General features: G+C 40.7%; 1 protein-coding gene across 5 annotated transcripts in view; it reads right to left on the reverse strand.

Moving 5' to 3' along the window:
* Positions 1-109: 109 nt before the first annotated feature.
* Positions 110-13,714, reverse strand: part of LOC108571862 (protein PRRC2C-like) — a 14,905-nt gene continuing 1,300 nt past the window's right edge. Inside the window, exons 2-19 of one of the 5 annotated variants that reach the window (XM_017934014.1) lie at positions 13,347-13,494; positions 12,804-13,055; positions 12,441-12,597; positions 12,156-12,272; positions 11,717-12,009; positions 11,121-11,625; positions 10,241-10,951; positions 9,497-9,930; positions 7,617-9,392; positions 5,455-7,467; positions 4,286-4,480; positions 3,869-4,171; positions 3,570-3,755; positions 3,300-3,435; positions 2,827-3,174; positions 2,612-2,736; positions 2,004-2,334; positions 110-1,888 (exon numbers count right to left, since the gene is read on the reverse strand). In XM_017934014.1, the coding sequence (XP_017789503.1) occupies positions 1,737-1,888; positions 2,004-2,334; positions 2,612-2,736; positions 2,827-3,174; positions 3,300-3,435; positions 3,570-3,755; positions 3,869-4,171; positions 4,286-4,480; positions 5,455-7,467; positions 7,617-9,392; positions 9,497-9,930; positions 10,241-10,951; positions 11,121-11,625; positions 11,717-12,009; positions 12,156-12,272; positions 12,441-12,597; positions 12,804-13,055; positions 13,347-13,439 (8,127 nt within the window). In that variant the 5' untranslated portion in view covers positions 13,440-13,494 and the 3' untranslated portion in view covers positions 110-1,736. Of the gene's footprint in view, positions 1,889-2,003; positions 2,335-2,611; positions 2,737-2,826; positions 3,175-3,299; positions 3,436-3,569; positions 3,756-3,868; positions 4,172-4,285; positions 4,481-5,454; positions 7,468-7,616; positions 9,393-9,496; positions 9,931-10,240; positions 10,952-11,084; positions 11,626-11,716; positions 12,010-12,155; positions 12,273-12,440; positions 12,598-12,803; positions 13,056-13,346; positions 13,495-13,714 lie in introns of all 5 variants that reach the window. The other 4 variants (XM_017934011.1, XM_017934012.1, XM_017934013.1 and 1 more) reach the window with 4 other exon arrangements.

Genomic DNA, 13,714 nt, shown 5'->3' on the forward strand with positions numbered 1-13,714 from the left:
AGAAAGTTAGTAAAATTAACTCTTGTAAATACTACTATTTATTTTTCATTGGTTTCATTTTTATAATAGTATTAATAGTAGTAATAATCATAGTAACGGTATGATGATGGTGACGCTGATCATGACAATAATGACGATGAGGATGAGGATGACGATGACAATGATAATAATAACAATGACAGCGTCGACGGTGACTGCCATAGTAATTGTAGTAATAATCTTGGTAATGATTCTGTGCAGTAATAATGGTAATGATGGTGGTTGTGGTAATAAGTAATAATAGCAGCAGCGGCAGTAGTAACAACGACGGCGATGATGATAATATATTATATGTTGCAGTATAGTAATACAATAGAAACAATGACGATGGTAATGATGAAGATAGTACTACGAATAAAATAAAATAAAATAGAATAGAATTAAAATAGAATGATAATAATAATAATAATTATAATAATCGTAATAATGCGTGGAACCGCAACAAAAGCAGAGAATATACAATTCATTTTCTACGACATGTACGTTGCGACAGACAGTGGCTGCGTCCTAGCGGAATAATTACTACACACGAAAAAATCGAGCGCGTTTCGTTTTTCTGCAAGCGACACTCCTTGTATTATTACATCCCTAATCACTGATACTCTTTTTGAGAGTGGCTAGGTCATGATAATATATTCAGTACTATAAACAATTGTTGCACTATTTATTTTTCACAAGCTTCGTCATGACCTCACAGTATATGAATAAACGATTAATGTACACGAACTTTTTTTTGCTTGTCACATTGTATTAGGGACAACGTCATGCAGATCTATACGACCATCGCATGTATATTTTTGTTTTTTGCAATTTCGATATACACAACAGTCTTCTTTATCGAGTTCTGTTTTTTTCTTTTTTCTTCTCCATTGTAACGGTGCTTTACAAATTGTAGCAACGGTCGTGCAATATCTTTGTCGAACTACGTTTCACGAAAATCTGACTTTTACAGTAACGTATACCACAGACCGCCGTCGTGTCCACATACAGAAACATAATTCTTGTGCAGATTCCTTATCTTCGTAGTCGATAATGTAATTAATTGGTTAGGGTAATCGATCGACATCGAATGAGAATGAGTTGTGCGCGTCACAGTTCTACAATCATTCGACCTCTTTTTTTTTCTCGTACTGAATAATGTGTTATAGTCCCCTAGCAGTTGTTGAGAGAAATGATCCACAGGGATTTGTTCAAAGGTAAAACCATCTTCGATGCGATATCGATATATAGATTAAAATTAGTTTCTTTCGGGCATTTGTTCTACAGTATTTCTCGGCACTTATCGCCGTTTTACGATTCGCAATATTTCCTCGAACACGCAAAAGGGAATGTTCGACAAAAGCGATTTGTTTGTTGAGAATTCATGAAACGCAACGTTCGTGATTGTTAATTCGGAGAAGCATTACCGTGTATAACAATAATACCATCTGTATCTTTTCTTTTCTTCAATGCACCTCGATTAAATTATTCTAACTAGACTGATGGCCAAGTTATTAATTATGAATTCTAAGCTCGCAAGCCGCTTTAAATCGACAAATACAATATCGATCGGAGTACAATTTACTCCATGCGTATGACAAGTTATCATTATCATTTACCTTTCGATCAACGTGGTACCATTATGTATGATCGTAAGTTATTTTTTTTTCTTTTTCTTTTCTTTCAAATGATAGAGAACGAATGTTCTTTTTCACAATTCACTCGTTTTGTTGATTCACTTCTTCCTTATTGTCATTGTCTTGGGAATTTACGTTTGCTTTAGCGCCTCCTTGTTGAGCACTTGAGCTACCATCGTTTATTTTATCATTGTGTGAATCTGTTTTTTCATTCGTGTCCATTTTGACGTTTCCTGGAAAAGGTGAATGAAGAATGTAGAAAACAGAAAGTATGGAAATCGTATTATTTAACTGTATTCACTGATTTAAATCGTTCGTATTAATTGGAGGGGGGCAAGGAGCACGAACCTTGCGTAGAGTAATATTGTTGTTGCATCTTCATGTTGCGTTGTTGTTGTTGCTGCTGCTGATGCAGATTTGGTCTGTGACGGTTAATTTGAGCTTGTTGTTGTTGTTGCTGCTGCGACGGTATGCAATTAGGTTGTTGCTGCTGCTGCTGCTGCTGCTGCTGCGTAGGATTGTTCGGATTGGGGACTGGTGTAAATGGAACGACTGGTCTTTGAATGGGCGGCGGATATCGTTGTTGCGACGGTTGAATACCAGCGCGTGGTGGCATACCCATGCTACGTACATTTTGTTGTAAAACCTGTAATAATTTGGCTACTGCTAATCCTTCCCTCTGTAACCAAGTACTCTGAGCATCACTCTTCTATCGATCGTCCTTCAGTGATATTAGTTAGCCAGTATTGTCAAGTTTACTAGAAACTTTTAATCCTTTTTTTTCTATTCCTTTTTATTATTCCTCTCGATTTCTATTATATCTCTAATTTATTGAATTACCAGGTGAAAAGCATTTGTAAATGTTATGCTGAGATCAAGTGTAAACGCAAAAACAGATCGTTTTGTATGCTTGATAATTCAAGCGTAACACAGTGATATGTAGGACAATTACTTACCAGAGTCGACTGATTAACGCCTTGATACTGCTGATATTTGTGATGTTGCGTTGGACTAGGCTGCGGTTGTTGAGATGAAGACTGCTGCTTACAGTTTCTCGATTTAGGGGATGGTATTTGCGGTGCTGAGAAAAATATTTGATATAGTGATGTAATGATAGAATGTTAATGGACGATATAAACATAATATTCGTTAAAAAAGTAATTAGACTCACTAGAACTGAAAACTGATGCAAGGACATCTTGTTGATTTCCTGATGGACTCTTTAATTGCCTAGGTTGTTCCTGTGGTTGATGTTTGCTAAGAAAAGTGGGACCTGCGTTTGCTGGTCCAGGAAGTCCTCCTGTGGGATTGCGAAATTGCTGAGCTGCAGCCGCAGCGATCTGTAAACCGGAACTAGATAAAAAGCCTGAGCTGAAGTTTTGAAGTCCAACGGGAGTAGCGCTGCCAGTTGCCAGACTTTGGCTGTGCTGGCCAAATCCTTGCAATCCATAATGAGTACCGGTCTGTTGGGTGGCACCCCCCGGTTGATAAAAACCTGTTTGCGATCCGGGAAATACGTCTGGAACAGAAGTAAAGATCGAAGAACGGGGAATGAAAATATAGCAATGATGGTATGTTGTATCATGGTGGAAGAGTTAGTCACGCCTCTTTACACTCGACATCACCATCTCTATCTCCACTTACCAGCCGAAGTTGCGCTATAATAACTATTGGCCGAGGCTTGTACGTTCGGACCAGGTCTCTGCACCAATTGGGAATTGCCCATGTAACTGCCACTCACGCCGAGTACTTGATTCGGATCATATGGTATGTACGTTAACTAAAAAAAAAAAAAAAAAGAAAAAAAAAGAGGAGAAAAAGACATACGTATCTTGGAAATAATTTTACAAATAAGTTCGTGCAGGAAACGGAGTAAGTGTTAACTACACATCGCTGAACAGAACTAAGACGTACTGGATTTGGTTGAGGAGCAGACGGTGCTTGAAAATGTGGACCCTTGGTTCCAATAGCGCCAATAGGTTGGGAGGATGGCTTCACGCTGGCCGACATTAAAGAATTTGACGAAGAACTAATAAGAACCGTATTTGGATTGTTACTGAGCTGTTGGTTTTGCCCGAACGGTGGAGCAGCAGCTGCAGTCTGCGAAAAAAGAACGTTCTTCTATCATGTATTTACATCATGATGCCAATGTAGACTAATTTCAGCATAATGTCAGTCGCTGTTTCTTTTTCTGCTTCAGAATGATTACTTACGATGCGGTATTGTGACAGATTGCTTTGATACATATCTGGTGTGGGTGCATTCGGTGCATGTGGCGGAGGTGGTTGTTGTAAGTAAACGTTTTGTTGGCTAAATGAATTTTGAAGAGACGGCGCATACGGCGGATACTGCGTGAAAGGAGAACGGCTCTGATCTAGCTGAAATGCTCCATAAAGACCCCCTGCTTGGGCTGGAAGTTGACCAGAACCAGTGTTAAATAACACGGCCGGTGGAGAAGGTATGGCAGACATGCTCCCGTATTGAGCAGCTTGCGAACCAGGGTATTGAGGGAATTCCTGGAAAAAAGAAAAAATACAAATACATTTTAAATACGCCACTGAAGCACAGGAATGGACATATCAATTGATAAATGAAATGGGGAGAGAAAGAGAGAGAGAGAGAGACTGCACCTGATAATTGATATGAGAGGGTTGGCCGGTAGAGTTGAACGGTGGCGGGCTCAATGGTCCTTGAAGACTGACGGGAGGATGTCCGATAGGACTTTGACCTGCTCCGATAGGACTTGGTCCTGGAACGGTCGAACCAGACTGGCCACTGCTGCTTCCCGAAGACTGTTGCTGCGGCTTCACCTGCGGGGGAACCAGCTGCGCATCAGGCAAAGAGTCAGCATCTTCCCACAGGGGACATGGTGTTTCGTTATTTTTAGTTTTCTATTTACATCACTATCAACTGCCATTCTAATCGATGCTGACCGAACGCGAATTTTGGGAAACGATTTTCTCTCCTTTCTTTCTATTCTTCTTCTGAATTCTGGTGAAAATAGTTAGGTTCATCGCTAACCGCGTCAAGCTAGGTCAAGTAGTACGTGGATCAGTAATAGAAAGACTTTATTGGAAAGAGAAGAACAAGGACGATATAAAAGCAACAAATGATAAAAGCGATGATATTATATGGATGATAGATGTGTCGATCTATTATTAACAATAACATGCCTCAAATTTGGCTTCAATTAATATATTTATATATATATATATATATAAACTTATATGAAGTAAATCTTACAATTTAATTTCGACCTAAATTTTTGATTATTTATATAATCCATATATATATATATATATATATAAAAAAAAAAAGACCAAAAAAACAAAGGATAAAGGAAGATGTATCACAACAAGGATGATAATGATGACGACGACGATGGTGATGACGATGAACGATAATGATGATGATGTAGGGACAATGACGATAGTTATTGTAACGTATTAATAATAAAATAATAGTAACGAGGGTACTATTGTGGTCAAGTACTAATGCTTATACTTGGAAAATTTGTATAGAAAAAACAATAGGTTTTCTAGACGACGAAACGGAACCAATTGAAACGATGCGTGTTAGCCACTTACCTTTCTGATTTTCACCATGGTAACTATTTAAGGGAATTTTCAAATACGAACGAGGAACGTTAAAATCAGAGGAAACAACAGAATGGACAAACTGGAAGAAATGCATTTTACTCGAATTTATGCTGAATATCGAGTCAATTTCTAGTGATGTAATAGTTCAAGATTATGCATGCATGATAACATGATATAATGTTCGCGAAATGATTTCTCACCTTGCACACGTTCGTAGAAGTAGTTATTTCATTTTTCATGTTATTTTGATTGTACTGTTGATGAGGGCTGTAACTATCATCAACGTCTGTACTTTCAAACGCTTGAGGAAAAGTATTAGCGGTACTGACGACATTGCCATCCTCGTGCTCGACCACGGTTGGCATAGGAGGTGCGTTTTCCCATACTTTCTTTACCGATGCAATCTTTAAATTAAGTTCTGCTGTAGAGGGTGAAATGGTATTCTGACCGGTAGCCATGTGCATTGATCGGTTCATTCCCAAGCTTTTGCTCTTGTCTTCGGTCAATTGTGAGAGATCCGAATCGAATGTGAAGTCCAATTTCATATCTGCGTTATCTTCGTTTTTATTAAATGAAAGCGGCATCTGAATTGGTTCTTGATTCTTATCTTTTATCAAATCATTTGGTTTATTTGAGAATGCCACAGGAAGACTCTGCTGCTGCTGCTGCTGCTGCTGCTGCTGCTGTTGTTGTTGTTGCATTACGGTTGCTGTATTACCTTCTTCTTCCAAATCGGCGCGTTTTTCAACGCGTTGCTGTTGAGCTTTGATGTGGTTCGGAAATTTAGTCTTTACTGCTAAATCAGAAGGGCCAGCCTTGGTAGTTTTCGAATAATTTGTATTCTCGAAAATTAATGTTTGCACAGGCGGTGAAGAAACATCGGAGACTGAGGTTTTTTCTACCAGCTGATCTTTCAAACTTTTGCCACTACCTTTTTCGCCGTTCGGTGAATTTCGTTGGCTACTGCTGCCAGAATTTGTTTGCTCGTTACCTTCGTGACAATGAACGTGACCGTGACCATGATCATTTTGCGAAGATAAACCGGGCATCAACTGAATGTCAGTGGGAACGGCCGACGGAGAATTGGATCGCAACTGACTCGTTGTAAACGGTTTATCCCAAGCGTTCACCGATGGTGGAGGCGCAGGACCGTTCGACGAATCCTTACCGTAATTGTTTGAATTGTTGATTTTGTTCAAGTCGCTTGGTTCAGATGTACACATTTGCTGCTGCTGCTGCTGCTGTTGTTGTTGCTGCTGCTGTTTCGCTAAACGTTGTTTTTGGAATCTAGGAGCAAGCTGCTTATTATTTCTAGGAGTTCTATCGAACGATTTTTGCAACATATTTGCAGGTTGTGGAATGGCTTGACCAAGCAAAGGAGGTATATTTTGAACTTGTTGCTGCAAAGAAACCGTTTGTTGCGAACCACCGTTTGCTTTCGATTTGGAACGGTCACGCTCTCGGTCCCTCTCTTTCTCTTTTTCGCGCTTTACCGGTTTCGTTTCTTCCTTCTGCCCATGTCTAGATTCCTTTACGTTTTTCTTCGAACGAACCTCCTGAAAACCATCCGAATCGACTTTATCTTCGATAACATTGGATCCATCCTCCGCGCAATTGTTCGTTTCCACTTCGCAGTCGATCGTCGCCTTTTTTTCTTTTCCCTGGGACTTTTTGTTGATGTCATTAATAGCTTGACTAACTAAATTAGGATCGCTGAGCTTTATTTCATCCAAACGATTCACCGTACTATCCTTTGTACTTAATTTACTTAAAGCTACTGAATTATTTCCAGCAGTTTGATTTCTTGATCTTCCATTTTGTACTTGAGCCGTTTGTATTAACGGCGGAATGCTACTAGAATGACTTTTCTGATTGGCAAAACCCGAATTTTGCAGATTTCGTTTTTCCGCGCCTGGAGCACGGGACGCAGTATTGGAAGACTTTACGTTTTTCTCACGCTGCTCACGGCTGCTTCCCATTTGTTCGCTTCTACGTGAATGTACGTTCGATACCACGCTAGTTTGATTGCTACCCGTGCTTGCACGCGAAGAAAATTGTTTATTACGACTGTTACGAGATTCTTTATGGTCCTCCACGTGTTCTTCGCTGTTCTCAGACGTGGTTTCCCAATCTTCGTTTCCTACGTCTGAAGACGTCTGCTTCGATACATTGCTACCGTTGCCACGGTAACGCAACTCACGACTGTCTCTACCCTGAAAACATAGATCGATTTTACGCATAAATCGTCAATTATTTTGTTAAATAGCATTTAAATCGTATTAAAGAAGGAAGGAAAGAAGGGAGGGAGAGAGGGAGGAAAGAAGCCATTGGCCTTTTACACTATGCTTAAGACGACACTTACCCTTCTACTTCCACTGCCAGTTCTTTTTGAACGTGATTCTTCTTTTCTCGTTACTTGTACTTTTTGAGAGAGACCGCTGTTGCTCGTATGACCAGCATCTTGTTTGTTACAAGATTGCTGCGTCTGCTGAGACTGTTGCAGTTGTTGATTTGGTGATTTGGCACGTTTTCCAGTTATTCCGGCGGTAAGTGCTTGTTGCTTCGCTATAATTTTATCATCGGTAGATTCGATTTGCGAGATTACGAGAGAATTTATCTCCTTCTCCGGAGTAGGTGTTGGAGGATTTTGTCGCGCAGCATTTTGTTTCTCGTCGATACTGCGTTCAGAGGAGAAAGGACTTTTATTGGATGGCGGTCCATATCCTTCCATGCGACTGCCGGTAGTGGTTGCGCTTCGCATTCGGTAACCGCCCCGACCACGACGAGACGGTTCTCCCGAAGGAGCAAAACCTTCGCCGCGGCTCGCTTTACTATCGTAACTTCGTTTCTCACTGCGCTGTGATTGAGAATAGTCGGCTCGTTTTTCATCTCGACCAGCAGACACCACCACTTCACGATTGCGTTCTTCCTTCTCTTGCTTCTGATGTGTCGGCTTCGGCGATCTGGCCGATTTTTTTTCTTCCTTGCCAGATTCGGTAGAACCGGACACCTCGTCGGCACTATTTTCCGAATCGGTATGTCCGTAGGAACCACTTCTAGCTGAAGCTGGTCTAACGGCGGCTCTAGACCCACCCCTTCGACCCCTCGATTCTGGACCGCGCCAACCTCGAGTGTACACGCTATAAGTGCCACCCCATTGGCGTCCACCCCGCGAATCGCGAACCCGTGAGTTCGATCCACCGCTACTCGTTCTGTTCCGGATATTTTTCTCCCGTTTGTCTTCCTTCATCTGTTGTTGTTCTGCCGTAACATCCTCATTCACAGCCTCTTCTCTTTTCTCTAGATTTAACTTATCGAAACTCTGTTTCAAGTTCTCCGTGTCTTTATCGCTCTTAATAGGTTCCACTGCTTTCTCTTCTTCTTTCTCGAACGTCGGCGAAACAGCATCTGCCCACGCTTTCGGAGAATTATCACCTCTTTCGATTACTCGATTGCTTTCATTAATCCGTTCGACCTTTCTGCCCCAAACATCCGCTGTTTCTTTCTTCGTCTCTGTCGAAGGTTCTTTCGTCTGATCCTTTTTATCTTGATTCGAACTCGCCCGTTTTAATTGAGTAAGGTTACGTTTTTCACCTTTCAATTCATCTGCCTCGATCCTTTCTTTAGTTACAGGCCCAAGTGGCTGTCTTCTCTCCCGCTCCCTTTCTCTCTCTTTTTCTCTGATGTCTTCGTGATACGTATCACGTTTGCTTTCTTCGTAATCGGCAACTTCGTTCACCCAAGAACTGCAGTCCCGCAATTTGTGTGAATCGTCATCACGTAACGATGTCTTTGATTCCCGAGAAGTGCGGCTATCGCGAGAATCTGGTCTTTGTGGACGTTCGTTGCGTTCCATCCGTTCTTCTCTTTGCGTATCTCGACGATTATCGATCATTCTATCTTGAATGATACGCTCTGCACGCCACTCCGTACTCTCCGATCTTTCTCTTTGATCACGCTCACGCTCACGCTCACGTTCACGCTCACGTTCACGCTCACGCTCACGTTCACGTTCTCGCTCACGTTCTCGCTCACGTTCACGATCGCGATCGCGATCGCGATCACGTTCGCGTTCACGATCACGCTCGCGTTCACGGTCTCGATCACGATCACGATCACGATCGTCAAAGGTATCCTCCTATAGATGAACATAAGTTTTGAGTTCAAATGCCCAGACGAGAAAACACTATTATTCTAATGATAACATGTGAACAAAATTGGTGATAAAAGAATATTAAATACCTTCAAATAGTTATCATAGTCCTTCTTATCCTTGTTATCTCTTTCTCGAGGTTCTCTTGCATCTCGATTGTCCCTATTCATACGATTATCACGAATATCTCGAGTTTCTCTAATATCTCTTGATTCTATACTGTCCTTTGAATCTCGATCCTTATTATCGTCGAAATATCTCTCGCGCTCCCAGGAATCACGAGAATGTCTATCATCGTACTCGTGATCTCTGGAGTTGCGGCCATATTCATCATAGTAACCGGCTGTTTTGCGTGTCTCATATGGTCGATGCGAGGAATGACGATATCGATCGTCTCGAAGTAGAGAACCACGGTAATCACGGGATGGAGGTCGATCATCGTCCATTGAAGTGGAGATATCTGAATCTGTTCTACTCCGACGTTGCGAGGGAGCCCCGTGTGTTGACTTCAAATTGCTGTCTACTAATGCAAGTCTCATTGAATACAATAGGAGTATAACCACCCGACAAGAGAATGTGAAAGATAAAAAGGAAAAATGTAAAAGTGACGAAAACGATTGTTTATAATTTCCAAAACTGGAAATACTAATTGCAAGTTTCTTGACGCATATTGCAAATATATAGAAATATGCATGTATACATGCATCAAAACCGTAGGCATAGAATGTAAAAAGTACAAGAAACCGCATCTGAATGAACGCTCAATTTTGGTAGAACCGAAAAATTGGAAAATACATTTAACTAGGTGTATCATACTTCCAAGTGAAACTTACTTAAAGAACTGTGACTATGAACCCATCTACCAGGATCGTATTGCTGGGAGAATGGAACAGGTTGGGTAGATGATCTTTCGGTACTGGGAGAAATTCGATTAAAGCCAGCACTGCTTCTTTCCGCTTGTTGTTTTTGGAATCGTGGTGGTAAATTGTTTTGAAAGTGTCGAGAGAACGAGGCGTGTAGTTCGCGATCCCTTGTATCTCTTTGATCACGATCGCGATCTCGTTCTCGCTCACGCTCACGCTCACGTTCTCGTTCTCTTTCACGCTCGTTGCGAACGCTATCTTGTCTCGTAAAACCTTGTCGGTCGCCTTGCCGGAAATCTGACATTAGCTGGTCACGGGAATCTCTACAATCTTTTGGACCGTCCCTAGTTTCGCGCGATTCGCGGTTCAACGATTTTTCATCTTTTCCTTCAGACCGTTCACGTTCTCTGGTTTCTCGTTCTCTATTTTCCCTTTCTCGTTCCCATTCGGGAACCGGAATCGGCACCGGTGGTACGCTTATCAAGCCTTTCGATTCACTAGCTTGTTTTTCTTTCAATTTTTGTTCTAAATCTTGCAATTTCTTAGCTGCCGCTTGTCTAGTTAATTCCTGATATCGTTTTTCTTCCTCCTCTTTGCGTTGTCGAGCGCGCTCAACGGCAGACGCGACCTCGACAACTTTCAGTCTGCGTCTCTCGGTCCACGTTTCGTCATCTTCTACCCCTGTTTTTAAAATGAAAACGATAAATATAAACAAATATGTGAGATGTTACGCATTAAACGTAACCATTTATTCATATAAATGGAAATGAATTTTAGATCTATAGGTGCGCCAAAGTCACATAAATATTCTGACCTCTCAAAGAATGCACCGAATGCAGTTGTGACTGACCGCTATAACTACCAGACCCGTTGGACCCACGATAATCGCGGGGCAAAGAACTCTGAGTCCATGGACGATGAGTTGGCTGATCCCGAGATTCTTTTGATTCTCGATTATCGTGAGAATCACGATTATCGCGGTTTTCTCTAATCTTCTCCCTATCTTCTATTGTAATTTCTTCAGTTTTTTCCTCCTTATTGTCCCTTTTTTCATCTTTTTTCGATGGTTCAAGATCAGGTTCGTCGTCACTGAAGGCGAGTTTCTGATTATAATCAATGTCATCGTGCGCCGCCCAGCCAGCATCGCGAGAAATATCGTCCATTCGAGTAAGATCTTCTTCTTTAATTATTGGCCGTGTAATAATTTCTTCCTCGGGCATGCGTTCGCGTTCCTGTTGACGAGCAACTGGAGGAGGGAATCGTTCTGAGTAATTGAACCGGGGTCTAGGCCCACCGGAATTTGTGTTTGTTGGAAACTGTGGTGGGAATCCACCAGAAAAGTTTCCTCTATACATCTAAACGTATTGAAAAGGAAAGTTAATTCGTTATATCTAAATAATACATCCATTTACACGAAACAGCAACAAAAAGAGCAACGAAACTTACGAATGGCGGAATAAGTCCTCTATAGTGATTTAGATTTGGACCAACTTGATGAGAACTAGAATTCAAAGCGTTTTGACTGCTTGAAGTATTATGAGGGCCTCCCTGGCCCATGCCCATGTTGGGAGACTGGACCAAGTTCTGTCGTCCGCCACCAGATATGTCGGTATGTCCGCCTGATCCAGTGATATTTAAAGGGGGGGCCTGGACCCCTGAATTCCCACTTACGGGACCAGCAACCCCTATTCCTGGACCACTGGCTGTGCGACTTCCACCTTGTATCCAACTTCCTTCCGCTAATGCATAATTTCATTTAACGTACTAAATCTTTCTAATACCCAACTTGTCGATATTAACGTACATTAGAACAATATGCAGCGCATATGAACACGATGTAACTGTTCAATAAATTATAATGAAACGTTTACTGTGATATATTTACTTTGAGGTCGTAAACTTGGTCCGGGTCCGTATTGCGCATTTAATTCCCGATTTGTTGTCTGTTGTTGTTGTTGTTGTTGTTGTTGTTGCGATTGTTGCTGGCCTCCTGATACAGCGCCTAAATGCGTCGGTAAATCGGAAAACGTATATAACGATGTATACTAATTATTATTACTACAGTTTTATATTATTTCTCAATATCGATACAATTACAAATAATTTGTACATTAAAATTAAATTACATAGGTATAACACATTTTTACGTTTTTAATGTAACATTACGCACCATCTCCAGATCTGCTCATTATTGCACTCCATGATGATTTGTTGTTTGCATCGGAAGAATATGATGTTGGAGAAGTATTTTGTTGTCCTGGCAGTAATGGATGCAGTGATGTTGTCGCGACAGTTCCCGCTACACATTGTGCCGTTGAAGAATTTGACTAGCAACAAAATATTTTTTTTTTTTTTGTAAGCACATAAATCTAAATGAAATGAAGGAGCAAAATGCAAAAGAAGGAAGAATATTTTATCAAATTCATAGAAAATACGTAAGTATAAGGTAATTATTTTCACTGCTTTCAGAGGTAAAACATGGATGGCACTAGAAAATGTAAACTATGAATATACATGTTTTTATCAAATTTACAGTAGATGTATCCGATGCAGTTACAGCTGTAGTGGTTGTAGCAGTAGTGGTAGTCGTTGATTCTTTGGTGGTAGCCCAACCACTTCCTCCGCTTGGTACAAGACTGACAGCTGGATCGTTGCTGCTATGTTCACTTTTTAAACTAGGCAGATTAGCAGGAGGTCGTCGTGCCGAAGGCACTTTCCCAAGACTTTGCATTCCATGTTTGCGTGGTAATGTATTTTTTTGCTGATGCTGCTCTAAAGATTCTCCCTGTACACAAAGCAAATCAGATACCAATTCCATTTTCTTTTATGTAAATAATCGTTTCTTTTTACCAATATTCTTAATTTTAAGGACAATTATCTATTAACTCACTGTGAAAATATAAATTACTAAAATTGGAAGGTTAAATGCATTGAAGAAAGGGAAAGGAATAGAACAGAAGGGAGGGGATGGAAAGAGGAGAGGGGAAAGAGAGAGAGAGAGAGAGAGAGAGAGAAATAGCACCTATGTGAAAAGAGAGAAAAAAAAAAGGAAAACAAAACTGTTTGGCCAACTCACCCTATTCAGCGGGTACAAGCTATTGATGTCTAATGATTGGAACTTGGATTTTCCTTTCTCCCCCTTCGACACGAGCCCTGACAGAGTAGACATGCTGTCTGCAGGCAACCATTTAGTACCAATCAGACCCAAAGAACGAACCCTTTGTCTGAAATTATAGTTCATATTTTACATACCTTTTGTTTTTCTATGCAATAAATTCTTACACCAGAATTCAATAAAATAAAACTAATAGTTGTGTAAAAGCATATTTAAAGTAATTGTTCCATTAAAATTGTCCACATATGTTTAAACACAACCGTTGAAAACTGATAAAAAAAAAGACATAGAGGGGAGAAAAAAAACATTTTTTTTTAAAGAAAAGTTTC

The sequence above is a fragment of the Habropoda laboriosa genome, unplaced genomic scaffold (genome assembly GCF_001263275.1).
Source record: "Habropoda laboriosa isolate 0110345459 unplaced genomic scaffold, ASM126327v1 scaffold99, whole genome shotgun sequence".
Classification (NCBI taxonomy): domain Eukaryota; kingdom Metazoa; phylum Arthropoda; class Insecta; order Hymenoptera; family Apidae; genus Habropoda; species Habropoda laboriosa.